The 27,640-nt window shown below is 39.1% G+C and overlaps 1 protein-coding gene across 3 annotated transcripts; it reads left to right on the top strand.

The window, feature by feature from the left end:
* The first annotated feature begins 328 nt into the window (after positions 1 to 328).
* Positions 329 to 24,525, top strand: SMC3 (structural maintenance of chromosomes 3). 3 transcript variants are annotated; one of them, XM_027885741.1, is made up of 29 exons: positions 329 to 457; positions 3,143 to 3,218; positions 5,146 to 5,184; positions 5,962 to 6,029; positions 6,334 to 6,405; positions 6,593 to 6,672; positions 7,214 to 7,292; positions 8,628 to 8,745; positions 9,295 to 9,470; positions 10,087 to 10,167; positions 10,419 to 10,583; positions 11,100 to 11,221; positions 11,652 to 11,865; positions 13,496 to 13,599; positions 13,815 to 13,914; positions 14,333 to 14,493; positions 15,289 to 15,430; positions 16,006 to 16,156; positions 17,151 to 17,303; positions 19,516 to 19,667; positions 19,894 to 20,052; positions 20,402 to 20,509; positions 20,814 to 20,922; positions 21,421 to 21,668; positions 21,790 to 22,002; positions 22,647 to 22,838; positions 22,991 to 23,168; positions 23,638 to 23,744; positions 24,052 to 24,525. In XM_027885741.1, the coding sequence occupies exons 1-29, from the start codon at positions 443 to 445 to the stop codon at positions 24,121 to 24,123; spliced, it is 3,654 nt and encodes a 1,217-aa protein (XP_027741542.1). In that variant the 5' UTR covers positions 329 to 442; the 3' UTR covers positions 24,124 to 24,525. The 3 variants fall into 3 exon arrangements, with proteins under 3 accessions (XP_027741542.1, XP_027741543.1, XP_027741544.1); XM_027885742.1 differs by lacking the exon at positions 5,146 to 5,184; XM_027885743.1 differs by lacking the exons at positions 329 to 457; positions 3,143 to 3,218; positions 5,146 to 5,184; positions 5,962 to 6,029; positions 6,334 to 6,405 and having other exon boundaries at positions 6,658 to 6,676.
* Positions 24,526 to 27,640: the final 3,115 nt, after the last annotated feature.

Genomic DNA, 27,640 nt, shown 5'->3' on the forward strand with positions numbered 1-27,640 from the left:
ACCCGCCCCTCGGCGGGACAAACCACTTCTCCCAACTCCCCGGGGGGATCTCCGCAGCGAGGGCGCACAGCGCTGACCACCTTTCCCCACGCCGGAGCGCCTTTCAAAAGGCCATCGAGGCACTTTGGAGGCTCAGAAAAAAGGGGACATCCCTCTGTCTTTCGCGGTGTTGCTTCTCCTGTCGGGCAGGGCCGAGGCCTCTGCTCCGCACTCCCCCTCCATGTGGCGCGGAATGGTTCGCGCCGGGACGGGACGGGGAGGTTCTGCCGCCATTTTGTTTGCGTGAGGGCCGAGCGGGCGCTGTGCGGGGCCCCGCGGCGGCTGAGGGGGCGGGAGGCGGCGGCGGCAGGCCCGCGGTCTGGCTGAGCGCTCGGTCCGGGAGGAGACGGCCAGGGCGGGCTGAGCGACAGCGGGGCGGGCGCCCACCCCATTCTTGGCAAACATGTACATCAAGCAGGTGAGGCGGCGGGGCTGGAGCCGCCCGCCGTGTGCGGCGCGGCCTGGGCCTGGCGGGGGGGCTTGGCCCAGCCCGCCCCGCCCGGAGTGGGGTGTTCGCAGCCTCACACCTGCCCGACCCGCAGTAAGGGGCCCGCGGGCTGGCGGCGGGCCCCGAGGCCTTTGCTTGGCCCGTCCCTGCCCCGGGGGGCGGATCGCGGTCCAGGGGGGACCATGAGCCAGGTCCCACGGCCAGGTGGGCCGGCGGTGCCTGCCCTGCCCCGACTCCCGCGACTGGTTTCATTCATTGCAGGCGTGAAGCGGCGCGGGGGGCTGACCCTCTGGGACCCGGGACTTGTTCGCGGGGACCCTTGTAGGGTAGCCCACGGGTCCTGACCGCCCGCAGGCTCGTCCCCAAACAAAGGGCTCTGCTCAGGTATCAGGCGACACCTTGCAGCGGTTGTGGGTTCTGTTCTTTGTTTTGGGGTGATGGCTCAGGCCCCCGGGCATGGACCACTTCACTTGTTATACTTCACCCTTGCCAGGCTGACGTTCATTTAAAAAGTATATCCTGGTATGGGCCTTTTTCAAACAGTTTTTGAGGTCATTATTAATGTTATTTCTACAGTATATTGTGTAGCATGCACCACTTTTTATGACTGCTTTCGTGCCACTGCCTGTGCTCGTTCGTACAAAGCCTACTGGGCTTCTCGTTTCACGGTGGACTCAAAATTAACCTTCTTTCTGATACCCTGCAGGCATCATTATTAAGAAGAATGCTTTATCACGTTAGAAAGTGCATGTTCTAAGTAAAAATTAGGTTTTCCTCTACTCTTTGGCTGACTGGGCAGTGTTTGAAATGCCTTTTGTTCGTCTTTTTGTCAGTCACTCTTACCACAGGTGCGCACCTTACTTTAAAGTTTTTAAATAAGAGTTCTTGTTCTCAGGGTTTGAATTGCACAAAAGTAAACAGTGGTGAAGATATAGAGAGTAAAAAGTCCAAAATAACTTAGAACAGGGGAAATGTTTCATTTGGAGGGGAAAAAGGAAAGGAAATTTGGCTGTTCAATAACCAGTACTATTCTAGGAGCTATAGAATAGAGTGTAACAAAATGTGAGCGTGAGAATAAAAGTGATTTGGTTCCACCAGTATCCCTTATTTTGCTGCTTCCCAGAAATTATTTCTGGAGTTTGAACATTAAAATTATTTAATTCTTATTCCGAGTCTGTACAAGGCAATAAAGAAGTCATGAAGCTTCAGAAATATGTAGGATGGAAGAAGTGTTAACCATCCAGAGAAAAACTTTGGGGGAAGATGATGGTGTTCAGTCTGCCTGTATCACACTCCCATGGTGCCCCAGGATGGTAAAAATTTGGCTTCTCTAGGAATATCCAGTAAATAATAATGGGTTGGTTTTATCTTCTTGTAGAGACTTTCTGGTTCTTACGAGAATAAAATAAATGAGTTATTCCAATCTGGATTTTTAGAATATTATGGGTAAACTGTAAAAATAGTAGACACCAAATTTTTTTGCCCATTCTCTTAAATTTTTTTCCTCTCTTGAAAGCTGGTGAATTGGGAAGCAGAATTATTTGCAAAATGTTAGGGTTTTTAAAAAATATTTTTAATTTAATTTTTAAAATCAAAATGAGTGAAAATAGTTGCTGTGGCCTAGAGTTGGCAACAAGACCTGAGTAACATTTTCTGTTCCTATTTTTGCTTTGAAAGCTGCTGGCACTGAGCTTGCCATTATTTTAACTGTATCTCGTTGGAAAAGCTGGGTGAAGAACATTGCTATAAAATATCAACTGTACTCCTTTTGTAAGTGTTGGTGCTGAAAAATCTGCAAACATCAGCCCTTCAGGTGGTGCCGTCTCTCTGATATCTTACTGAGCAGAGCAAAGCTGCTGTGCAGTCTTCCAGCACAGCTTTAATGTATGTATGGAACAAATTGCTCGGTGCTGGAAGTTGGATCAGTTTTGCTGCTATGCAGCACTGAAGTATTAGGATATTGTCACTCTCTGCCCTGTGTGCTACTGGGCTTGGCAAACCTCAGTCACTGCTGAAGTGGAGTACTTGAAATTTGACATGCTGCTCCCAGATGAATAGCTCCTGAAGTTGTTGTTGTAGGTTTGTATTTGTTTAGGATTTGAATTTGCTAGAGCCAAGATAGCTTGCTTTTTTACGTTTCCCCTTAGGTTGCACAGTAAAACAAGACTGCATTGCATGTGAAATAGTACAGTTTTTACAGCCTGCAATTGCTCTGTTAAGAGAATTTGCAAATAGAATTCCTCAGGTGTAAGTGGATTGCATTATAAAAGTTAAGAATAAATTTGGCCCTACTGGGATAAGCGCTTGTTATGTTGAGTTTTCGTTCCTGTATGTGACACTTAATACAAATATATATTATTGTGTAGTTGTTACAAAAAGATTCTCGGAACACTCTTGTTTGCTGTGCTTTGACCTACACAAGGAAAAGCATCTCTTGCTGGGAGAGAAATCTGTCCCTAACATGATGCTTACTTAGGTGAGGGGCCAGTTTTATGATGTAACTTTCTGATCTGGAACTGGAATGTTGAGTTTGGGTGGGAAGGGCAGGCAAAATCAGTGACATGACAATTGATGTAAATATTCTGTCAAACCTTACAGCTCAAAAACTGTTCAAGTACAGAGAACTTGGTTAGAATAACTCACTCTTCCCTCCAGGTAATAATTCAGGGCTTTCGAAGCTACAGGGACCAAACCATTGTGGACCCATTCAGCTCCAAACACAATGTCATTGGTAAGTTCCAATACTTGTCTTTTCACACTAATTAAAGTTGAACTGTTATTTCAGATGATGTTCATATTGGTCTCTTTTGTAATTTTCAGTATTCTGTCCACATTTGATGACAATATTTTCTGATCAGGAGGTTCTGTACAGTTGTTTGTAACATACCACAAGGTATATTCCACTTACAGCAAACTAATGCTAACATTAAATTTTGCTGTACATACAAGTCTTCAGAATGAGTGAGGTCCATAAACTCACTTGGGATTCCTATTTCTTCTGCCTGTGGAAGTGTGATCATTCTTTATAAATAAGCACATGAGCTACTATAAACTGCTGCAGGAAAAGAAGATCCTCTTTCAGCTTTAAAGGAAATAATTTCTGGAATGTGGACTGTCAAAAAGTATAAGTTTTAAAGTGCAGTTTCATAAATAACACCTATTCTAATAGCATGTTGTTGTCCACCATTCCCATGCATGTTGCTGTTTTTGCCCATGGAGACCTGGCCTTGTCTTTTCATTTGCATTGATTTTACTGATTGTGCAGCAACTTTTTGAGACTGCTGACCCAACAGCAAACAGTCAATTTTGGATGTAAAATCTTAGTAGGCAGGATTTACTCTAGTGCTAGAAAAAATACATGGCATGAATAGCATGTCTTACTTTGTTACTTCCAGAGGAGGTAAAACTTTATCCAGGTATTGATATTTTTTAAGTACCCTAAAAAAATCAGGCTTTGCTTTTTTTTTTAAGACTTCATAGTAATCCTCAGGTAATTTTAGGGATGAGGTGAATCTGGAAGGCATGTAGGCAGGAAGGGATGAAAGGCCTGGGATGCTCATTGCTGCTGGAAGTCAAGCAGTTTTTAAACTAATACAGTAGATGCTGATCTTAAAGAGGAGACACTAGGCCTGGCTGGAACACATTGGACTGAACACTAAGATTATGGTAGTGTAGTGCAGTGTTCTTACACCTTTATTTTTGAAATAGAAGTAGTACTTCTTCCAGTCTTTATAAAACAAAACATTGCTGAATTAGCAAGTGAAGCATTAGGAAGTTCAGAGGTGTTGTTGTGGTTTAACCCCAGGCAGTAAGGAGGTACCACACAGCTGCTCACTCGCTCCCCCACCAGCGGGATCAGGGGGAGAATTGAAAGGATAAAAACTGTAAAACTCATGGGTTGAGATAAAGACAGTTTAATAGGGGAAGCAAAAGCCACACACACAAGCAAAGCAAAACAAGTAATTCATTCACTGCTTCCCATGGTCAGGCAGGCGTTCAGCCTTCCCCAGGAGAGCAGGGCCCGTCACGTAACAGTTACTTGGGGAGACAAAAACCATCCCTCCAAACCTCCTCCTTCCCCCAGATTCATATACTGAGCATGATGTCCCTTTAGTCAGTTTGGTGTCCCAGCTCTGTTTCCTCCCAACCTTCTGACTTCCTTGCCAGTGTGGCAGTACAAAAAGCAGAATAGGCCTTGGCTCTGTAAGCCCCATTTAGCAGTAACTATCTCTATATTATCATCCCTGTGTTCAGCAGGGATGAAGTTCCCTGAAGTTCAGTGTCAACCTGAATGTACAGGCAAGTGATTTGCTCCAGTTAAATATGCCAGGAGAATTTGATTTATGTCCACTATTCCTATCCCACCAGAAGATCAGTATAAAAACCAAAAAGATTAGAATAAATAGGATTGTTTTACCTATTATTTTCGTTGTGGAATGGTGTTGGAGTTTGTAAATCATTGTAGTGTGTTTGAGTGGGCAAAGGACTGCTCTCTTGTTCTCAGTGACTGAGTGATCCACCTACCAAGTGAGCCTCATTCCCTTGGGATTTTGCTTGACTGTGTTATATTCACGAGCTCTGTTCGTGAATATTTTTTATGTACATTGCACTGCTAACGTATGTCAACTTAAGGTTATACTTTGTGGTTTAATTTTCAGTGGGAAGAAATGGATCTGGAAAAAGCAACTTTTTTTATGGTAAGCATGGATTTCTTATTAGCACTGGCATGCTGATGATACCAGGTTTCTTTGCTTGTTGGTTTACCAAATGTTCCTCCTCAACATTGAGTTGACTGTTGAAAGGCAGATCTCAATGCACTTGTTAAATAGTGACTTCAGATTTTCCCTTACTATGCAACTTTTCTTACTAAGAGCCTTCGAACTTCAAAATGGCCAAAATAAGTACTTACAGGAGGAAACTGATTCTAAAAGTCACCCACCATGAAAGATGATGATGATATTTGCAGTTGTTTTAGACATTCGTTGTTACTGCATTCTACTCCATAGCAGTTTGGCACAGCTTATACAGTCTTTTAACTTAAGGGGGGTTTTGTGGGATGGGAGCATTAATGGAGGAGCAGAGATGTCGGTTAAAGGTGTCAGTAGCCTTTGTGGTGGTCGTGTTCATAAATTTTTAGTGGTTAAGCAGTAGCAATATTTTTAGCCTAGCCTGTGTGCTCTGTATTTGCGGGGGAAAGCTCACGAATCTCAGCTTGTGCAGCATTGTTAGTGATTATGCAGTGAACTAGTAATGTGGCAACAGTGACGTGTTCAGAGAAGTCCTGGTGTACAGCAGGCTGAGTGGTAAAGATCCAGCAGACTTAAGGTTTGTAATGAAGAAATACTGTAAGATTTTAGCAACAGCATGACTCCTATTATACAATAGTAAATCAGTATGTTTTGAGTTAGTGAAAGTGCTGCATATCTCCTTGAAGGAAAGAATAAGTCTTCTATTTCTTTACTATTTTATTACAGCAATCCAGTTTGTCCTCAGTGATGAGTTTAGTCATCTTCGCCCAGAGCAGAGACTGGCCCTGTTGCATGTAAGTGAAGGTGTATGGCAGCAAAAACTAAAGAATAAGCTAATGCACTGGAATGGTTCTACAAAAATGTTAACTTGCTGGGCTGTGGATATTTTAAGCCAGTTATTTTGAAAGCATCCTTAAACATTTTTCATTTCCCATTGGCAAAAGGGAATTTATTGCAAAGTAATATATTATACTGATAATGCACATAATTTTACCTAGATGGTCTTCACTCTCAAGTCCTTGAAAGAGAGGGGAGATGAATGAGCTTAAAATATTTTCAAAGCTGGCAGTTATCTAACTAAAATATCTCTTATCTTAGGAAGGTACAGGTCCTCGTGTTATTTCAGCATTTGTGGAAATTATATTTGACAATTCGGACAACAGGTTACCGGTGAGTTGAATAAACTGCTTTGGAAATAGATTATTGTTTCGGTCTCTTATAATCTCATTCTTAGAGTAAGTCTTCCGTAAAGTAACTGCCTTGGAGTCACTTCTGGTAAAAAATACCAGAGACATTCTGGATTAGTTACAACTGCTTGCAGTAGGTATGTATATTTACTGTTTTTTGTTTTCTTAAGATTGATAAAGAGGAAGTCTCACTTCGCAGAGTCATTGGAGCCAAGAAGGACCAGTATTTTTTAGACAAGAAAATGGTGACGTAGGTACTTCTTTTCCTTTTCTGAATGACACTAGTAGTATTTCTGTAACATTTTCTAGTCCAACTGAACACTCGTATCCCTAGCCTGGAATCATTTACTTCAGTTGTGTGATACCAACAGGTAGAACATCAGTCCTTGTGCAATAGACAGCAGAATATGCAGTTTAATCCATTGTTTAACATGTTGTTTAACTGCTTGCATAGTATTTCTTTCAGGGCTTTTTAAAATAGAAGAGTTACCCGACTTTAGGTTGTTTTATATCCTTCCTTGTGATACCTTTACCTGTATTTGCCTCCTCTATGCTTTGAGGTGCATATTTCTTAGTCTCTTTCCAACGCTATAGTATTTTAGATATTTTCCATTTTTATTCTCTCATTCCATTTTAGAGTTAGCCATTATCAAATAAAGAAGCTTCTTCAAACAGCATGCATTGCACATGGTGATTATAGTATGTGATGTATAGTTGTGATACTTAACTGAATTTTTACAGCTGTGACTTTCACTCTAAGTGTTTTTAATGGATTCATAATAACGTTTCAGGAAAAATGATGTAATGAATCTTCTTGAAAGTGCTGGATTTTCTCGCAGTAATCCCTACTATATTGTCAAACAAGGAAAGGTAAGATTCCTTTTCACAAGTCGCTGTCAAGAGTATTGTGTTTTCTGGATGCTGAACGTAGCTCAGTTATTGCAGAAGTAAACCAGAACCTAAATCCATTTTAATTTGAAATGGTTGTTGTATGTAGGTGCTGCTTTTGCAAATATTACTGTTTTAGGAGTTTATGTTGATTAAAAAAAAAAAATCATGTCTGTAATGTTGATATTTAGAAAAGGGCTTTTTTTTAATGGTGTCCTTGGCCATCAGATGCTTTTCCATACTTAAGTACAAAGCATACTTGATTCCTATGGCTATTTCAGTGTAAATTCAGTGTAGATTTCTGGGCCTTAAGATGAGGCAGCAAAGTCATGGTAGAGAATTTTAAGAGGTTAAAAATACTGTCAATGGAGAATGAATGGGAACATGCCAAAGTACCAGAAGTGAACGCACATCAGGGAAAGGGCTCATAGCACAGCCTGTCTGAGCTCATCTGCAAGACCCAAGCAGCTTCCTAGAGCTTCTGAAGGACACCCACAGCTGTAGACAAAGGACATTCTACTTGTAATGGCTCACAGGATGCATCTCAAGGAGCCACTGGAAACTGTCACCTCCAGAAGTTTACTGGGAGGGATACTTAAACAGGAATGCAGGAGACTTGAGCACTTGGTGACAGGAATGCTGACCCATAGTAAGGTCCCTCAAATGTTTATCGGGTGTATTTGGTCAATGTGTGTATTTGAAAGAAACAACTTGGGCTGGAAAGTCACTTGTGTTTTGTAGTGAGGGTTGTTGCACATGATTTAAAGCCAAATTACACGTACTGGTTTTAATATAATACAAATTGAAAACAGTAACCTTCTTAGAAGAGGATGCAGTCTTTGAAATTCTATTAAAGGGAAGTGAGTTTTATGTTGGGTATAATTGTATGGCTGATTTAATGTTGCATTAATGAGTATTTCATTATGTGAATTATTTTAAGATTTATAACCCCTGCATTTTAGTGTGGTTTTATGGAGGCATTTAAACTCTTTGATTTAGCACCAGGGCTTAAAAAGTCAAACTTGAGTTTCTCTAAACATAATTCTGGTTTCTTCAGTGTATGTAATACTCGTATCCTGATTTTTAGTTTAGTGTCATATGAAAACCAACAAATTTCATTACGAACAGAGTACTTGCCATCCAGTAAAGGTACTGTCTCAAAAGGAATCTCTATCGTGTGGTATATAATGTGTACCTGAATCTTCCTGCCAAAACCTTTGGCAACCAGGCACAGCAAAACAAGTGGAATCTTTGATCTGTTGTGGTTAGCCATATATCCAGAGCAGGCTGTTGAAATCATAGATCTTGAATTTTCAGATCAACCAGATGGCCACAGCTCCTGACTCTCAAAGACTGAAGTTACTGAGAGAAGTAGCTGGTACCAGAGTGTACGATGAACGTAAAGAGGAGAGTATTTCACTTATGAAAGAAACAGGTAAAACAGTTTAAGAAATTTCTGTTTTATGCCACAATAATTCCATTAACTCTGAAAGTTTTACTTTTTCAGTAGTGCTAATTACTAGTTAGATTTTATTTGCGATATGTTAAATGATGCAGGACATGTCATATTTCCTCCTGAATTTCAAATATCTCAAAAGGTTTAATAAGTTACTTCACATGTGCTTTTAGTAATAAAACTTTTTAGCTGAGCTAATAGGTATGAATTTACTGTTCAAAACATGAGCAATGTCAGCTGGCAGTGATAGAAGTCAGGATACCTACTGCTATGCAAACACTAAAGTTCATGTCAGGTAATCTATAATTATTTTAAGTGTGTGAGCCAAGAGGGTTTGTGTTTGTGTTGCCTTACATAACAATTATCAACAGTTCTGCTGTTAGGATATTTTTTGGGAACTTCTCGACATGGGTTCTCTTCAGGTATCTCTTGACAAATAATTAACCACTTCAGGAGATTCAGTAGCTGTAAAGGTGTGGGAATATGTCAGTGTTTAACTGAACTTCAATCTTGTCCTCTCTTCTGAAGAGGGCAAGCGAGAAAAGATCAATGAGTTGTTGAAATACATCGAAGAGCGACTGCACACACTCGAAGAGGAGAAAGAAGAGCTGGCTCAGTACCAGAAATGGGATAAAATGAGGAGAGCGTTAGAATACACCATCTATAATCAGGAGCTTAATGAAACCCGAGCTAAGCTTGATGAGGTAAAATATCTTGGCCAGTACAAGATACAACATGAGCTGCTTATTTGTTTTTTGCCACCCGGTCTCCTTGTGTTCCTTGGTAGAATCCTGTCAGTGTTAAGGAAACTTTCCTGTCTGACCATCCAGGAGCTGCTTTGTCAGTCACAGCCACAACAGCTGAGCTGGGACCAAAGTCTATTCAGAGCAGGCGGTTCCAGTGAGCTGAGAGGTGCTCACTCACACAGTCAGACTTTGACTATCTTAATCTTGGTGTCATAACTAAATAACAAAACAGCTCACGCTGGGTGCCTCTGAGGAGGGACCCCAAACAAAGGAAGCCCTGGACCTTTATCCCCTCAGGGTCTGAGCACATGCAAGTCTGGGGTCATTGGCTCCTGATGTGTCTCCCAGTGTCCACTTTCCTGCCCTGCAGCACTTTAATGTGTCTTGCCTTGGGCTCTCCTGCCTGGGGCACTCACCACCCAGAGCTTAATCTGCAGCTGCACCCTGAGCTACCTGCACTGAATGTATTCCTCAACATCAGCGTTTTTCACTAATAAAACAAATTCTCTTCTTTCTGGAACCACTACTAAAACAGATTCTTGCTACTTAAACTATTGGTGATGTTTCCATACAGCTTTCTGCTAAACGAGAGACGAGTGGAGAGAAATCAAGGCAGCTGAGAGATGCACAGCAAGATGCTAGAGATAAAATGGAGGTAAAAATACTTCTAAATGGGCTCTCCAGAGTGTATTTTGATTGTGGTTTTGCATTTTTCTGGACAGGGGAGGAGGGCTGGTGGTGTCTAAAACCGTATTAAATCCACTTTTATGCTTTCATCCTCTGTGGAAACATGACAAGTCTTTCACACTTCTAGTGTCTCGTGATCTACAGGATAATGATCTTGTGAGTTTTGACAGTGAAATGTGCACGCAGTGTTTGACATACTACACACTTAAATTTGCACAGGAAATAGAACGGCAAGTTCGAGAACTGAAGACAAAGATTTCTGCAATGAAAGAGGAGAAGGAGCAACTTAGTGCTGAAAGACAGGAGCAGATTAAGCAGAGGACTAAATTAGAGCTGAAAGCTAAAGATCTGCAGGATGAATTAGCTGGCAACAGTGAGCAAAGGGTATGTAACAGCAGTGAAGTCTTAAAGTGCTCTTGTACTCTGAAGTTTTGGTTTCAGACTGCAGCCTGTTTTGTAAGGTTTGCCAGACAGATAAATTAGTCTTCTGTGCTGTCTTTAGTGTGATTCTAGGGGATGTAAACTTGGACTTCTCTGTTTTGTTCCTTTATTTATCATCTTGCATGTTGCAAAATCAAGCACCTATTTTTCTCTTGGTCTTAATTGCTGCAAATATTGGGATAGGAGGTTTTGTTTATAGCACTAATTTGAACTTGGTTGTTTGGCCCATAGAGACCTTGCTTGCATAGTTTAACCTCTTGAGAATGCCTAATTTTATCCCTCTCTGCTGTCCTGGTTGGAAGTGAATTCACTTTTTTTCAAGTGTTGAAATAGCATAGTATCAGATAAGCAGTGGCATCTTGCAGCCTTAGAGTGTAGTTACTCTTTAGAAGTGTGCATATATGTAATAATAGGTCTGCTATTACCTAACTTAAAATAACTGCTTTGTTTGTCTTTCAGAAAAGACTGCTAAAAGAGAGGCAAAAGCTTCTTGAGAAAATCGAGGAGAAGCAGAAAGAATTGGCAGAAACAGAACCGAAATTCAACAGCGTAAAAGAAAAAGAAGAGAGAGGAATTGCCAGGTTTGTGCCATTCTACACTGGGGAGTCAGAGCATCTAGGAAAAATTTTTATCAGTGCTATTTATCTGTGCAATTAAGGTGTACTTGTTGCTTGACAGTGGGGTAGCTATTATGTGCTTGGAGATGGACTGTAAAAAGCCTCCCTTATTGTTGGGGTGGGAACAGTATTTGGTGAAACGATTTTCCCCCCACAAGCTTAACCACTTCTGTGGGCCATAGCTGACTTCTTGTGAAGTCTTCTAGGTGATTTTATTGTTAATAACATGATACTTTTCTTTCTGTTACTGGTTTGGTGCTTAAACTTTAGATTTGACAAATCGTTTTACATGATTTGACACTTCTTGTAAATTCTAATAGTTATTCTTAATGCTTGCTCTTAATAAATTCAAGACTTCCTTATAATACTGCATGTCTTTCACTTCTCAAAATAGACTTGCACAGGCTACACAAGAAAGAACAGATCTTTATGCAAAACAAGGTCGAGGGAGCCAGTTCACTTCCAAAGAAGAAAGGGATAAGTGGATAAAGAAAGAACTGAAGTCTTTAGATCAAGCCATCAATGACAAGAAGCGGCAGATTGCAGCTATACACAAGGATTTAGAGGATACAGAGGCAAACAAGGAGAAAAACCTGGAACAGTACAGTGTAAGTTTTCAGCTTATTCTCAAGGTTTTTGAGAGAAGGGTTAAATACTCATTTTGATCTTGGATAATTAGACTTTGATGCCTATTTATAAGGAAGATGTGACTTTCTGGTTGGGTGTGGCCTTTGAAAGATGTGAAAACATCTGTTGAAAAACTTTAAACTCCTTTAGCATCTCACTTCACTCTGTGTCTTGGCTTTGCCTTGTAGTACTTTCCCCAGTATGTTTGGCCTGAGTTTTCAGGAAGAGTTTTCTATCTGCCTTGCTCTTGTCTACATTGAACGTGGCCATGTCATAGATAACCATTTGTTATGTTCTTATAGAGGTCTGTACTGGTTATTTTCTCTTATCTTGTTTTCCCCAAGCAAGAGGATCTTTTAAACTCTGCAGCAGGCACTGCACCCCTGTACCATGATTGCAGCTGGTTAGAAGTTGCATCCCTAGACGTGTTAGAAGATTGATCTAGTATTATCTGCATGACTTAGATTTTAATTTCCATTCATAAACACCTCTGACACTGCAAATATAGCAGTATAATCCAAAAATAGCACTCCTGCTAGGAGTTAACAGCAGTGAAAAGCTCTGCTCTTGTATTGAGAGAGCACACAGTGCCAGTGCTGATAGACAAGTGTTCTTGGTCTTTGTGTAATATATCTGCTAAAACGGAGGATCAGTCTGACAGCATGCAGGAATGTAACTGTACAAAGGTGATGGTGTTCTGCTAAAATATTGCTTGGTTGGGGCCCACATGAGCAAAGCAGTGATTCTCTGAGTTGGTGAATGGAAGAAATGGCATTTATCACTGGCTGACTGTAATTGTACTGTCCTGTTTAATAGGTAGCATTGAAGAGGTTAAATTTGGGGTGGATTTTTATTCCTTCCTATAGGAAAGTTTGATTTTTTTCTTTTTCTCCCTAAGGTAGATTGATTTATGCTTAGGCGTAGAGTTGTATAGCTTTTTGTTGTTCAGAGAGAAGGTGTCTTGGGTGAATGTGATTGAGAGCTTGCAAAGGTAGTTTGAAACAAGTTGAGTATGTTTTTAGAACACAGTTACTCCTCCTTGCACACATATAAATATATAAACACTATCTTGAGTGCTAGCCCTGAACTGCTTTGAAAACAGCAGGTATTAAATGAGCAAAGATGTCTCTGCATTGGCTTAAGCAGCACACCTCGACAGCAGCTGTGTTAAAAGTCTAGCACTGCTGGAGAGCAGCCTAAGATTTTTGACTAATTGCAGGATTGCATGGTACGTGAGATTAGTATGTCTGTTCTTATCACAACTCTCATTTATAAGCATGATTACATAGTAGTTATAGTAGTAGTTATAATAGTTGTATAATTTATCTTTAGTTACATTCATAATGTGATTTACAGTTGATCATTTCATTTCAATGCCCAGATGCAGAGCTGAACTCTGTGCCTGCCTTGCCATCTGTGTGGCAACTACACCTTGATACTGCTCCCTTACAGAGATATATTTATTCCTAGTGCTTTTGGAGTTTGTTGTAAACTGGTTTAAATGTTCATAGGTATTGTTTTCTGAATTTTAAGTAATAGTTCAATACTAAATAAATTTTTTTTTTTAATATGAAGAGTTGTAGTTTCATGCTATCCTTTTCTTTGTATTAGAAACTGGACCAGGATCTTAATGAAGTGAAGGCTCGTGTTGAAGAACTGGACAGAAAATACTATGAAGTGAAAAATAAAAAGGATGAACTACAGAGTGAAAGAAAGTTAGTAATTAATTGAAATATGTCTCAGTCTCACTTAATATGAAGGACCCCAACTGTGTAGTTGTTAACATGGCATGTAGGTATGTTTTTTAAATATGGCCATGTATGAACTCCTGCACTTTGCCTTCCCATTAGATGAGCAGTCTTTAAGAAAATAATTATAAAATCTTCAGATTGCATTCACACTTAAAAACTTTATTGTTTTTGTTCTGTAGTTATCTATGGAGAGAAGAAAATGCAGAACAACAAGCTCTTGCTGCAAAGAGGGAGGATTTAGAAAAGAAACAGCAGCTTCTCAGAGCAGCAACAGGAAAGGTAATCCACCTCATATTTGAGAATTCCTTGTGGAATCTTATTCTTAAAGGACAAGTCATAGTCATATCTGAAAGATATTTGGTCATAATTAAGACAAGTTGTATTAGAAGCTGAATTTTTCAAATATTTATAGCTCTAGAACTACTTGAAAATTTGTTTTGTAAACTCAAGGTAATTGATGTGAGGAGACCAGGCAGAAATGGAATACTTCTAAAATTTCTTCAGATATCTTTTGCTTAAAAAACACAAACAAAAGTGAAAAGTGATGGACTCAAATATTTAGAAATCTTCTGTTAGAGCTGTTGGGTTAGTTAGCAGGAATTTGGCAGAAAAGGAGGTTGTAATTCTCACAAAGTTAAAGTGGATATTACGTGTACATATTTTAACTGCAATACAATAATAAGTTGTTCTCCAACAGGCCATTTTGAATGGCATAGACAGCATAAACAAAGTTTTGGAGCACTTCCGTCGCAAAGGCATAAACCAGCATGTTCTGAATGGCTACCACGGCATTGTGATGAATAACTTTGAGTGTGAACCAGCTTTCTACACCTGTGTTGAAGTTACTGCAGGGAACAGGTAATGACGTGTCTTTAGTGCAGTGTCACAATTCAGTTCTTGGTGCAAGCTGCTACTGAAATTTTAGTCTTTTGAACTTGAGCTCTTGCCTTTCTTTTGTCAAAATGCCTTCTATACAGAATGATCAAACTGCTATTCCTTTGTCAAGAAACTAAGGAGAATTCTGCCTATTTGAATATTAAGCCTAGCTGCTCTTGACTTTGTCAACAAAACCAGAGAGAAAAAGAAAAGAAAACAAACAAACCACAAAAAAGGTCCCAGACCCACATTCCTGACATTTACCAGGACTGGTGGTGAAACTGAGATATATTGCCTAGAGTTGACAGCATTTTCCATTGTGGAGAATTCTACAGTAAACAAGGCTGATGTTTCAATAACAACAAGAAATATTTCACTTGTGCTAGAAAATCTCATGGGTGAGAATGGTCTCCAAACTGTAAAAAACTGCTACCTAAAAGCTCTGAAAAGATGTTGAGTGTTTAGGAGTCCATGTAAAATATTTGTATATGGTGATGCCCTGCAGAGATTGAGCTGCTCTTGTGACAGGAGGGTGGAATGTAAAGTTCTTGGCTGATCCTATATTAATGACAGTGATTAGAATGTATCCCATATTAGTGACAGTGAATAGAACGTATCCACTTGCTCTTCCTCAGGCATGGAATTGAAAGGAAAATGTAATGCATCTTGATACTGATAGGGTATTTAATGGTACCTGCGGGGTTACTGTTCCTGTAGAAATATGTTGCTGCTTTTAGTGCAGTAAAGTTTTGTCTGTTTGTTGGGCTTGTTAAATAGGTTGTTTTATCACATTGTGGATTCTGATGAGGTCAGTACAAAGATCCTAATGGAATTTAACAAAATGAACCTTCCTGGAGAAGTTACCTTCCTCCCTCTGAACAAGCTGGATGTTAGAGATACTGCTTATCCCGAGACTAATGTGAGTTAGAATTCCGTATGAACCTTCCTCTGCTTCGTGATTACAAAGCCCCATGTTTTGAATTGTTTGTGTACATTGCTTATTACCCACTTGCTTTTCTGTTGAATGTCTGCAGTTAAATACTGTTTCTAATATATGCTTCTCCACATAAAAAACCTCTGTTACAGAAAAATACTTTCCTATGAGTGATTTTCTGGCAGACCTGTAGTTGACTTCAGGCCTAGCTGTGAGAAGCTAAAATTGCAATATCTTGCACTTGATTTCCATAGAGTGTTTATGACTTTGTTGTGGGAATGTTCAGTCAGTGTGCTGTTCTCCTACCAGCTGGCAGCTGTTTATTTCCAAAGTATCATTGGTTTGATGTCCTGTATGTAAATGATGACATACACGGCTCTCTCTAGAAGTCTTCATTCTGAAAGTTTATTGATTGGGAAGCTGATGGTAATATGAATTGGAGATGTGCTAGAGTTTTAGGAATTCTTGTTATAAGTCTAGTGTATTCTATTTTTATGCTGCATATATAGTTGCAGTATACTTGCCATATGTTCTTATCATTAAAATTCCTGTCACTTCAGGATGCTATTCCTATGATCAGTAAACTGAGATATAATCCAAGATTTGATAAAGCTTTCAAACATGTTTTTGGGAAGACTTTAATTTGTCGTAGCATGGAAGTGTCTACCCAGTTGGCCAGAGCTTTCACTATGGATTGTATCACTCTGGAAGGTAAGTATTCCAATTTTGTATATTATTTATTGTAAAAACAGGATACCTGGATTGTGAGGCTCATTAAATAAACATGGTCTGTTGCTGTAGTCAAAATAAGGTTATTTATAGTAATAGTATACTTGAGTGAGATGTATGTACAAGGTTGCATTTGGTTAAGTACAGTGCTTAAAAATACAGGATTTCTTCACAAACTGTGGAATTCTCATAGGAGCTAAAAGTTAGTAGCCATGTATCTCCATCCTGAGAATTGTAAAGCAGATCAGGTTTGTATTCATACAGTTTATTTTATCCAAGGCAACAGGCATTTGTTTTCCTGGAGTATGTTTTTGTGTTTTCCTTGAGCTTAAACTGGTGTTAAGTGTGTGAATGTATGGCCTTAATTACTGATAAGTGCAAGGTGAATTCTCCAGTGCAACAGACATGTTTACATCTTCTGTTCTCTGAAATAATCTATAACTCTTCTTAATTGCCTGTTCTTAAGAAGGCAGGTTCCCTGCAGGCTTATTGTTTGTCTTTTTGTCACTTAAAGTCAAGCTGAAAAAATTCCTAAGGATGTCCGAGGAGGAAATTACTAATTTTTCAGTATCAACGTACTCTGCAAGCCACAGAGGCTGCTAATTACTTGATCTATTTTTTAATTCCTCACAGAAATTTGAGGGGGTTTTTCCAAATTGATACTACTAGGCATTTGCATTTTCCCAAGCATTTTCTTTCCTTCGAGCTGCTTGGTTTCAAAAGTGAATTAAAAACAAACATAAAACCACGCTGATGCTTAAAGGAGATCATAGCAGTCTGCATTTGTCTTGAGAAAGGAAATGCACTTCAACTGAATACAGAAATAAGCATTTCCCTGATTACTTTAAACATAGGTACATGTTTGCTCAGACATGCAGCGCCTCTGTAGGTGAGTTGATGGTCCAGTGAAGCTGCATTGTAGAAGCTGGAGAGCACATTTTGTGCAGTTTACAGCCTCACTCTCTTGTGCTCTCAGGTGATCAAGTCAGCCATCGTGGGGCTTTGACTGGAGGTTATTACGACACCAGGAAGTCTCGGCTTGAATTGCAGAAAGATGTTAGAAAAGCAGAAGAAGAACTTGGTGAACTTGAAGCAAAACTCAATGAAAACTTACGCAGAAACATCGAAAATATCCTTTTGTTATTAATGGGGGAAGGTTGTGTGATGACAGATTTTTTGTTGTGGTTACAGTAATAGATGAAGAGCAGGAGACTAACTTGTTAATGTTACACATCAGCTGTGGCATTTGTTTTGACTGTTTCTTTTGCAGCCTGGTTCTATATGTTACTGTAGGGATTTCACTAACAAATGAATCAGTGGTGAAACAAAAATAAAGCAAGCCCTGCATGTGAAAATTGGTGTACAGCCAGTGAAAATAACAGATTTTAAAACATATCCATTGTTTATGTGCCTGAATTGCATTCTCTTTTAAAAATAATATTATTTAGATCAGTGCAGCAAGGTAAGAAGTAATTGCTGTACCGCTGTTAATGTTTTGGTAAAACTTCCTCACTGGGGGAACTTGACTCAAAAACAGTAATTGAAGCACATATTGTCAATAGTTTGCTTCAGAGAGTGGCTGGCACAGTGGCCTTCAGGAAAAAAGCTCTTACTAGAGCTATCCCAGTTAAAATTTGATACCAATCATTAAAGCTTAGAGATGAGGTTAAATCCTAAATTATGAGGCTTTCTATTCCTTTTAGAGTTTGTTGTAGTAACTGCTATAACCAGATTATGCTTGTTATCTGTGGTAATCTTTACTGCTTCTTCTGACTCATGCTATATTTTTAGTACTTGTGTCCTGAATTGGTGTGTTACAGAGTCCCCTTATGCTGTGGAGGGGAGATGGAGAGCGTTATGTTATAAAAAGCTGTAGGTTGTTTGACAGTTCAGTCTTTTCAGTCTCTTTGCACATTTCTTTTGAGATCCAGTGTCTATAATTCAGGGGCAAGGATGGTTTATACATTTTTCTTAACCATCACCCAGGTCGTTCTGTCCATCAAACAGAATGCCTTTGCTTTATGACCTGTATCAGTGCATTAGAGATATTTTTGGGGCAGCAGATAAGCAGACCACTGAAGCCTATGGTTAGATCTAAGCTGATGAGTAAAGCTTTAAAAGTATGTGACTATGTCTTGTTCAGCCAGTGGGAGAATTACAGAATGGTCTGTAAAACATGACTTAAATAGACTGAATTTGCCAGCTGGCTTTGCATGCACCAGCAATAATGAATGTCTTTCACCCTTCTACTGGGTACTTATGGGCAGTGTGCAGGACCAAATATGTATGTCTAAAATTAGTGTGTTTTTTCTCCTTCTCTAGGTATTTTTTAAACTACAGATATATAGGTGTATGGTTTTAAAAGTATCTGTGCAGAAACTAGTTTTAACGTCCCAGTGTGCAATGTGCAGGTGGCCTGATTTTTGTAACTAGGAATAGGAACTTGCATTCCTGTTACTTGTAGTTAAATTCTCCAATTACCTGTTAGCCTTGTGTTTCTGTATAGTTTAACTTTAAACCAGCACTACTATTTTGGAACTGAGAAATTTTTCTTGCTGTCATTTAAGTCAGAATGTTTAGGCCTGAGTTTCTTTTTGAGCAGGGATCTATAGAGGATGTAAGTAGAGTGCCTTGTGGCATGTGCTTCAGCTTTTGGTTGCTGTTACTACAATCTGATGGTAACTTTCAAAACAAAACAAAACCAGACCTCAGTTGTTTTAAAATATCCATTTGCTCTAACTTCCTGTTCTATACAGCTCATTTAGTTTTCCCAAAATTCTTTACGTATATAGTGAAGTACTTTACTGTAACCTCTGCTTAGGAAATTATTTCATTTTTAGAGCATTTAAGGTGATGTGTTTAAATGTACATTGCAGTAGGAGTAACACAATAGCAACCCAACTTAAATTAAAGCACAGTTTTAGCAAGCTCTGCACCCTGCATTAAGCCATTTTATCAAAATTGGCTTGAACAAATTACACTTTTTGCTTCAAAATTGAGTGAGGGATAATGGTATTGTTCTAATACTTCCTTGTAAATGTAGACACCTCCTCTGTGTTTTGTAAGGTCTGAGTTTTCCTTGCATGGTCAAATGTGTCCCTGTGTTCTTCCAATGCCGTGTTGTAAAATAAACAAGAAAAGCTTCATGTAGTTCCTAGTGTTGATAAGTTAGTTGATAAGCTGCTCAAGTTACTTTTGTTGATGATTCTTATTTCTCCTGTACAGCTTAATATTATGGTATGGTGAGGGTTTTTGTTTGTTTCTTGTTTTGATGGCAGAGGTACTAATAGGTATAAAATGCCTCTTAAAACAAGGACAGAGTTTTCCTTAGCCCACAGTATGGATCAATAATGAGATTGACCAGCTAATGAACCAAATGCAGCAAATTGAAACACAGCAGAGGAAGTTCAAAGCCTCTCGAGACAGCATTTTGTCAGAGATGAAAATGCTGAAGGAGAAAAGGCAGCAGTCTGAGAAGACATTTATGCCTAAGGTTGGTATGAAGTTTTTGAAAGCTGTTACTGTGTTTATGTATGTTAATTGTTTCATTAATATTAGTGATAAACTTACATTCCTTTCTGTTTAACATCTTAATATGAAATATTAAGAGGTGACTAGAGGTGTGTCACAAAAATATGTTGATATAAACAGAAAGGTGAAATTCATATAAATCTGCAGATTGCTTTGAGGAATGACTCTGAGTTATATCTGTCCCACAGCAACGTAGTTTGCAGAGTTTGGAGGCAAGTTTACATGCTATGGAGTCAACTAGAGAATCATTAAAAGCAGAACTGGGGACAGATTTGTTGTCTCAGCTCAGCCTTGAAGATCAGAAACGTGTGGATGCTCTTAATGATGAAATTCGACAACTACAGCAAGTAAGGAAATGAAAATGTCTTGCCATTTAAATGTGCTACCTTTCTTTGCAATAAATTTACTTTTGTTCTTTTATATGAAAAGTCACTTATGAATACAGTGTCATTAAAGTAGTAGTTCATCAGTACGAGGTCAGGCGTGTTTGGAGTTCTCTCGCTTGCTCAGTGTATTTGCATGTTTTTTTCAAACACTGGGGGATTTTTGACAGCTGAGTGTGTGAGAATTAAGGTTATTTGTGGTGAAATCACCAGAATTTCTTGGTTCCTGCTATTGAACTTTATGGCTCTAAATACAATTAGACATCATCTGAAGGGAGTATAATATACTAATATACTCTTTTACTTTTTTCAGGAAAACAGACAGCTTTTGAATGAGAGGATTAAACTAGAAGGCATTATCACAAGAGTTGAAACATATCTCAATGAGAATCTGAGAAAACGCTTAGACCAAGTGGAACAAGTAAGAATTTTCTTTTAAATATACTTTTGCAGTCTGGTTTTGGTTTACTTCCAGGGCTAACACTTATTAATCACTTGATAAATACTCATTCATTATCCTGCATTATCTGTGCTTTGAATACACAGTCTGTGTGTGAATAGGAACATTATAATGACAAATTTGTTTGAAAACCTAATTATTCTCTGAAACTTTACTAAATATTGAACACAGTTACATGTAGAGTAGCGAAATATAACTTCTTTGTCTGGTTTATACTTTTGTTCCCCTTCGTGCTGAAGCTTGGTGGCATTTATTTATTCCATAGGAACTGAACGAGCTTCGAGAAACAGAAGGTGGCACAGTCCTTACTGCCACAACATCGGAACTTGAGGCCATCAACAAACGAGTGAAAGACACACTGGCACGGTCAGATGGTTGGTAGCATTTTTTTGAAAGAAAACTCTCCAGTGTTTTGAAAGTTCACACCTACTGTCTTTCATTTTAGAAACAGACCTCGGTGTGAGAAGTAATTAACTTGTCTTGCTGATAGCTGGCTTCGAGGCATAGTACAGATCTTCCTACAAGCAAAATCTTGTATAGTTGTGCCTGAACCTTGTCTAACGTTTCTAAAACTCAGCTGCTGTTAAATAAGATACTGTACCTGTACAACTCCAAACTTTCTTTGCTTGTCTTTCTAGACTTTACAGTATAACTGTGGTACATTTGGGGTTTTTTTTAAGCCATACTGCTTATGGAGAAGAAAAAGAGGGATTTTCAGCCTTTTACCTGAAGTTTAACCTTCTGGTCCTTAGTAGATCATCTTCTTTAGTAATCTTGTTGTGGCATAAATACTTTTCTGAATAATTACTGATCTTATGAAGGCATGTAAGACTTACTCCTTTGTTTTTTTGTACTCTCACCCAATATCACAGATCTGGATAACTCTATTGATAAAACAGAAGCAGGAATTAAAGAACTTCAGAAGAGCATGGAACGCTGGAAGAACATGGAAAAGGAGCATATGGATGCCATTAACCACGATACAAAAGAACTTGAGAAAATGACCAACAGGCAAGGCATGCTTCTTAAGAAGAAAGAGGAATGCATGAAGAAAATCCGAGAGTTGGGTTCACTTCCACAGGAAGCTTTTGAAAAGTATCAGACTTTAAGTTTAAAGCAGGTAAATAGTGTGCTCAGTTTCATGTTTCCTGACCTGAAATATCAGTGTCGCCTTTATCTTGAGTGTCAAATGTGGCTGGAATTGCAAGTCCCTTTGATGTGTTAATGTTTTCCGTTTACAGCTATTCCGCAAGCTGGAGCAGTGCAATACGGAACTGAAGAAATACAGTCACGTTAATAAAAAAGCTTTAGATCAGTTTGTGAATTTCTCGGAGCAAAAAGAAAAACTGATAAAAAGACAAGAGGAACTGGACAGGGGCTACAAATCCATCATGGAGCTGATGAATGTCCTTGAGCTCAGGAAATACGAGGCTATTCAGCTGACTTTCAAACAGGTAACAAAATGAGGAAAATTCTAGAGACTCTGGTGCTGAAATCCATCAAATTGTCCCATTAAGTCTTCTGTAATAACAAGAAAGCAATGTCATGTAATTTGAGGCTTGTGGGTTTTTTAAATGCTGAAAAATAACCTTTTAAACAGGTGCCCATCTCTATTACAACTCTTGGCTTTGCTTTAAACCTCTTAAATATTTCCTTTCAAGTGAGTCTCTTTGTACTAGCTACAACCCTTTCTGGGACATGTCTGGTAAAAAACTGCACCAAATCCATTCTCCAGATTTAGTGAAAGTAATTCTAATGTTAGCAAAGGATCTTAACTACAAAGTGTGTGAAGGCTTCTCTTAAAAGGTCTTTTGACTTAACAGAAGGTGACTGAAAGAAATCATACTTTTGCTACAGTTTTATGTTATAATTCTACCATTTTTTTTTTAAATTTTGCAAATTGTCGTACTACAAGAATAGTTGTCTTAGTTGTTTTTAAGCCAAGCTCTGCACAGCTTAACATTTCTCAGTTCTGCTTAAGAATGAATGTTGATCTCTGCTTTGAAATAGATACTTTATGTGGTCATGTAAAAACAGTTGTTTGCATTTGATGTCACTCTGTAAGAATGAGCTGCTTTATTGACTGTTTCTTTTTCAGGTGTCAAAAAATTTCAGTGAAGTATTCCAGAAGTTAGTGCCTGGTGGCAAGGCCACATTAGTGATGAAGAAAGGAGATGTGGAGGGCAATCAGTCCCAGGATGAAGGTGAAGGCAGCACCGAGAGTGATAGGGGATCTGGATCTCAGAGCAGTGTCCCATCTGTAGATCAGTTCACTGGAGTTGGCATAAGGGTAAAGAAAAGTATTTGCGCTTCAGTACTCTAAATATTTGTTTAAGTTACCTTTTAAGTTAAAGGCAACATTGAAGTTGATCCTGGTGGTTTAATATCAAGCGATGTGGTTTAGTGTTTTGAAATCATCTTTCTGTTACATTGTTTTCTTAGGTATCCTTCACAGGCAAGCAGGGTGAAATGAGAGAAATGCAGCAACTTTCAGGTGGACAGAAATCTTTGGTGGCCCTGGCCCTGATATTTGCCATCCAGAAATGTGATCCAGCTCCATTTTACCTGTTTGATGAAATCGACCAAGCCTTGGATGCCCAGCACAGAAAAGCTGTTTCAGGTACAGGTCTACCTTTCTTATCTTCATTGTGATTGAAGGTTAACAGTTTGTCTTCTCATCCCTGATTAAAGATTTTAATCATAAAAGCACATTTTTGCGAAGTCCAGTGTGTTTTAGAATTTTAACTTTATGCCTTCTGAAGCTTTCACTTCAGTGTGGTGGAAACAGTCCTGTTTGGAAGTTTAGTTTGATTTCAAAAGTCAGTGGAAAGGTACTTACTCTGTTTTTCATCACAGAAGTTTAATACCACACTTATGTTTGCAGAGTGGCTGGATTTGTCAAGAGTTGATACTGAAATTAATTATAGTACTTAAAACCTGGTATGGGTTCTGTCTTGATTTGTGGGTGTTTATTTTTTTTTTTATTAAACAAAACCTCATTCTAAATAAAGAATAGTGAACTCTTTACCTGTCTGTCCCACTTAATTGGAAAGATTATACTAATAAAGAATTTCTGTGTTCATTTTTAGATATGATTATGGAACTAGCTGAACATGCTCAGTTTATTACAACCACTTTTAGACCCGAACTGCTTGAGTCAGCTGACAAATTCTATGGTGTAAAATTCCGAAACAAGGTAAGTAATATGATAAGGTTCTCAGTAAACACTGTAATTAAAATAGCTAAATTTGAGACTTAACAGGAGTTCAAACTGAAGCAGGCTCACTTCAGTGATAGATTTCTAGTTATGTTGCAGTCTTCTATAAAAAGTTCCTTCCTGAAAAAGAATTTAAATGTCTAGCTGTGTGCTTTGTCACGTTCCTTAAAGGGATTTAGAAATCGATTATAGATGCATTGCTGAGTTCTGAAGCCTTCAGAAATGTCTTGTGTTACTGTGCAGGAGATAGATACTGTAATAACTGCACGTTTCTTTGTTCCACCAGGTCAGTCATATTGATGTGATCACAGCAGAAATGGCCAAAGACTTTGTAGAAGATGACACCACACATGGTTAAAGGAACTTGTACTTTCTGCTTGTTTGGAAGATGTGTATAGTGCTGTTTATGCCAGGGACCTGTACATTTAAAATATGAATTATTTAGTCCTTGTTTAAAATAGTTTTTGAACATACATTTTAACCAAGACCCCAGAAGGCTTAGTTTCAAATGAGCTTGAGTATCCGTTTTGTCTCTGTTGCTGTATTTTATAAGATAATTGTTAATGTTACCTTTATACAGTACCTGTAGTTCAGAAATTTTATTCTCTTCCTTCAAATCTTTTGTAAAGTGTCTGTTGATGTTTTAAAGCTTTTCAGAAAGTGCTAGCTATTTCTTCTTAAGCATAGTTTTATCATTTATATTGCCTCACATGTTTTTTTTTAATGGCTTCAATTAAAATGATTGGTTTTATTGCCGTAACTTGTATGCAGTAAATTTTTGGTTTATATTGTCTTTCTTAAGAGGAATCCACTGAGCTGGAGTAAGCATTATTTGGTCATATTTGAGTGGAATATTTCAGAAACACAAGACAGCAATTCTTCCAAGCCACTCTTACTTCTTTTCCCCCCTTTTTTTTGCACCTTGCCAGTGCCAGCAGCCAACCGCCCCAAATCTATGCTTGTCCAAATTCACAGTGTTCTGGTTATTGAACTGAAAAAAAATGTAAGTATCAGAAAATACTGACAAGTCTTAGAAGACCCTGGAACTGTATCAAAATAAGTCACAGCCCTCTCTTTTTCCTGGCACACTGGCCAGTGTAACTCCTCCATCTCATCCTTTCAGCCTGAGAGACCAGCATAGCTTGGGCCAAGTGACAGTCACTAGGCAAAAAGTGAAGTCTTTTGCTGCTGTCCAGGCTTTTGGCAAAGGGTATTGAATAATTTGATCTGTTCTCCTGGAATCTTAAAGATTTACCACAAGCCGTATATTTCTTAGATAGCAAAGCAGTTGTAAAAACAGAATCAGTAGGTGTTACCATAGCACATTTATCAAAATGTAATAACCTTAAACAGTACTATATGTAACTTTAGATAGTACAGTGAGAAACAATGAACTTGTATATTGCATTTACTCTGTAGGGCATGTTCAGCAAAGCAGAGGAGTAAAGCTGTCTGATAGGTTTGGGTCTGCAAGCACCCCTGTTCCCTCCCCACTGAGAGCTTTGGAAAGTGTAGGAAAAGAGAGCGTGAACTGATGGCAGACCTCCTGGGCTCAGGAGTGCATATCCTTCCTTCACAAGGCAGAGTGAGAGAAGAGTACTGAAGCTGGTGTGGAACAACTTCCCCAGGGAGTGATAAACATGTAGGAAATTACTACCTGCAGAAGTCTTAAACCAAAAGGAGGAGGGAATTGTGACCTAACAAAGCTTTTTGTAGTTCTAGGGACTCACTAGCTGTATAGAAGACTTCTCTCAGTGAAGACAGGATAGAGTACAAAACATGAAACAAGGTAACACTAACATCCCCAAAATTTTTACCACGTGAATAAACTATATTTGAGAACCCTGGAGAATTTGAAATCTGTTCTCTTCATACAGAGTTCTGAATATGCATTTAAGGTGGCTACAGACCAAAGAGTTCCTGAATTCCTGAAAGGACCTGGAGAACCCAGCCCAAGGTTCATACCTCAGGTTACTGATTTCATGCCATTCGGTCCAGTGTGTGTAAGGACAAACTGGAAGTGTCTGTAATCCATGACCACCAAATATATAACTTGCTCTGAAAGTAGCAGGCTCTGTTCTCAGTTAACTCAGGCTTGCCAGTGCTAGGGTATCAGCTTGACAGTTGTTAATTTGAATTTTGGAAGAGAGAAGCAGTTCACAGGTCATGGGTTGGACTTGATGATCTTAGAGGTCCTTTCCAACCCATCTGATTATGATTCTGTGGAGCTAATTACTGTGCTTTTTAAGAAGTGTCATACTAAATCCATCTAAGACTACTCATGAATTTTCTCACATAATCTCTTTAAAATGGAGGTAGACTAGAGCAAAGGGTTTTTTTTTTTGTTTTTGTGGTGTTGGGGTAGGAAAAGGGTAACTAGCAAGCTGGTGGAAACCACTGAATACTGCATTGATACAATGCAGAGTAAGAACAGGCCTTTAGCTCACTCAGTTTCTCATATGCTAAAGACCAAGCTTTAGACCTACTTGCACAAAACTTGCGAGCTTTATCACGATTTTCAGAATCCTTTTCCAAGGTAAGTTTGGAGGGTGATGGTGATTTTTTGTTTGTTTAAATTACTACTAAACTTTGTTCCGTCCTTTGAAAGTAGCACTGCTAGAGAGGTACTTTCTAAGCAGACACCTTGTTTCCCTGCGAGGATAACTCCTTCCCACGTGCTCGTTCTCAATGCTGTGCTGCCTTTCTGACGTGTAGCCATATATGGCAAGTGTGAAGAAACCTAATGGCATCAGTTCCCTCATCTGGCTCACTGAGTGTTGCCAGTAATGTTGGCATGCTTGACTCTGGAATGGGAAAGGCTGAACTGACGCAGCACCTCCTCCAGCTGTCAGAGCACAGCCTCTGTGCGGCGCTGTGAGTGCTCCACAGTGAGCTTGGGTTGCAAAGTTGGGAGTTGTGGTTACAATTGAGGCCTTCAGACAGGGATGGAGTCAGGTATGTTGTGCAGCAAAATCCACACCAACTCGCTCGATTGAAAAGTAAATTGCATGGGAGAGAGCTGCGTGAAAGCAGGAGAAGCAGAACCTCGTCTGTAACTGATTGTCCTGAGGAAAGTCCTTATGCAAAGTTGAACGAATGGTCTTGAAAAAAATACCAGTACATATAACCTAAAGAAGGGTTTTTTTTCCCAACCTGTTTTAGGCCATGGTGAAGGACAATAGGAGCAGAGGAGTTTTCTTTACTTGCTGCCCCCCGATGATTCCCTTCAGATTGCTACATGAATCTGAAGATATGACAAAGCCACTGTGGAATGCAGTGATTGGAGTGGTGCTTTTCTGAGGTGCATGTTCCTTGTGTTCTATTTGTGATGGTTCATGTCTGCTCCGTTCAGCATCATGGTTTACAAGTTGCCTTTTCTGTCTGTCAGTGCTTTAAATTCAAAAGTTTTAAAAATAAGCTTTGTTGAAAGTTTCTGTGTCATGGAGTTTCTTCACGGGTGTCCTGTGTTTTCCACCTGAAACTTTTTAAGGCAGAATTCAGTAAAACTACACACTTTCCCTTGAAATGTAGGACATCCTAGAAATTGTAAATATCTGGAGTGTCATTGATGCTGCCAGTGCAGGTGTTCAGCTGTTCCTTTTCTTAATTATCATCATGTGAAACTTAACAGCTGAATCCCTGATCACTTCTGATATCTTAGGATAGTTTTCATCTCTAGCAAACATTCTTTAAGTACTTTGTAAGATTAACACCTTTGAGTTTCATAGTTTAAACTTATCTAAATGTTGCAAGGTGTAGTTTGTAACTTTGGGCAGGAGATGGAGCCAAACTGGACTACATGCAAAAAGGATGTTTGCTTTCTTTTTAAAGTTTAGGGTAAAATCAAAGCTTTACTGTGGGTTTTTTGGAGTTCC

Source organism: Empidonax traillii, unplaced genomic scaffold (genome assembly GCF_003031625.1).
Source record: "Empidonax traillii isolate 1590-97213 ecotype Southwest subspecies unplaced genomic scaffold, ASM303162v1 scaffold171:size1303362, whole genome shotgun sequence".
Taxonomy (NCBI): Eukaryota; Metazoa; Chordata; class Aves; order Passeriformes; family Tyrannidae; genus Empidonax; species Empidonax traillii.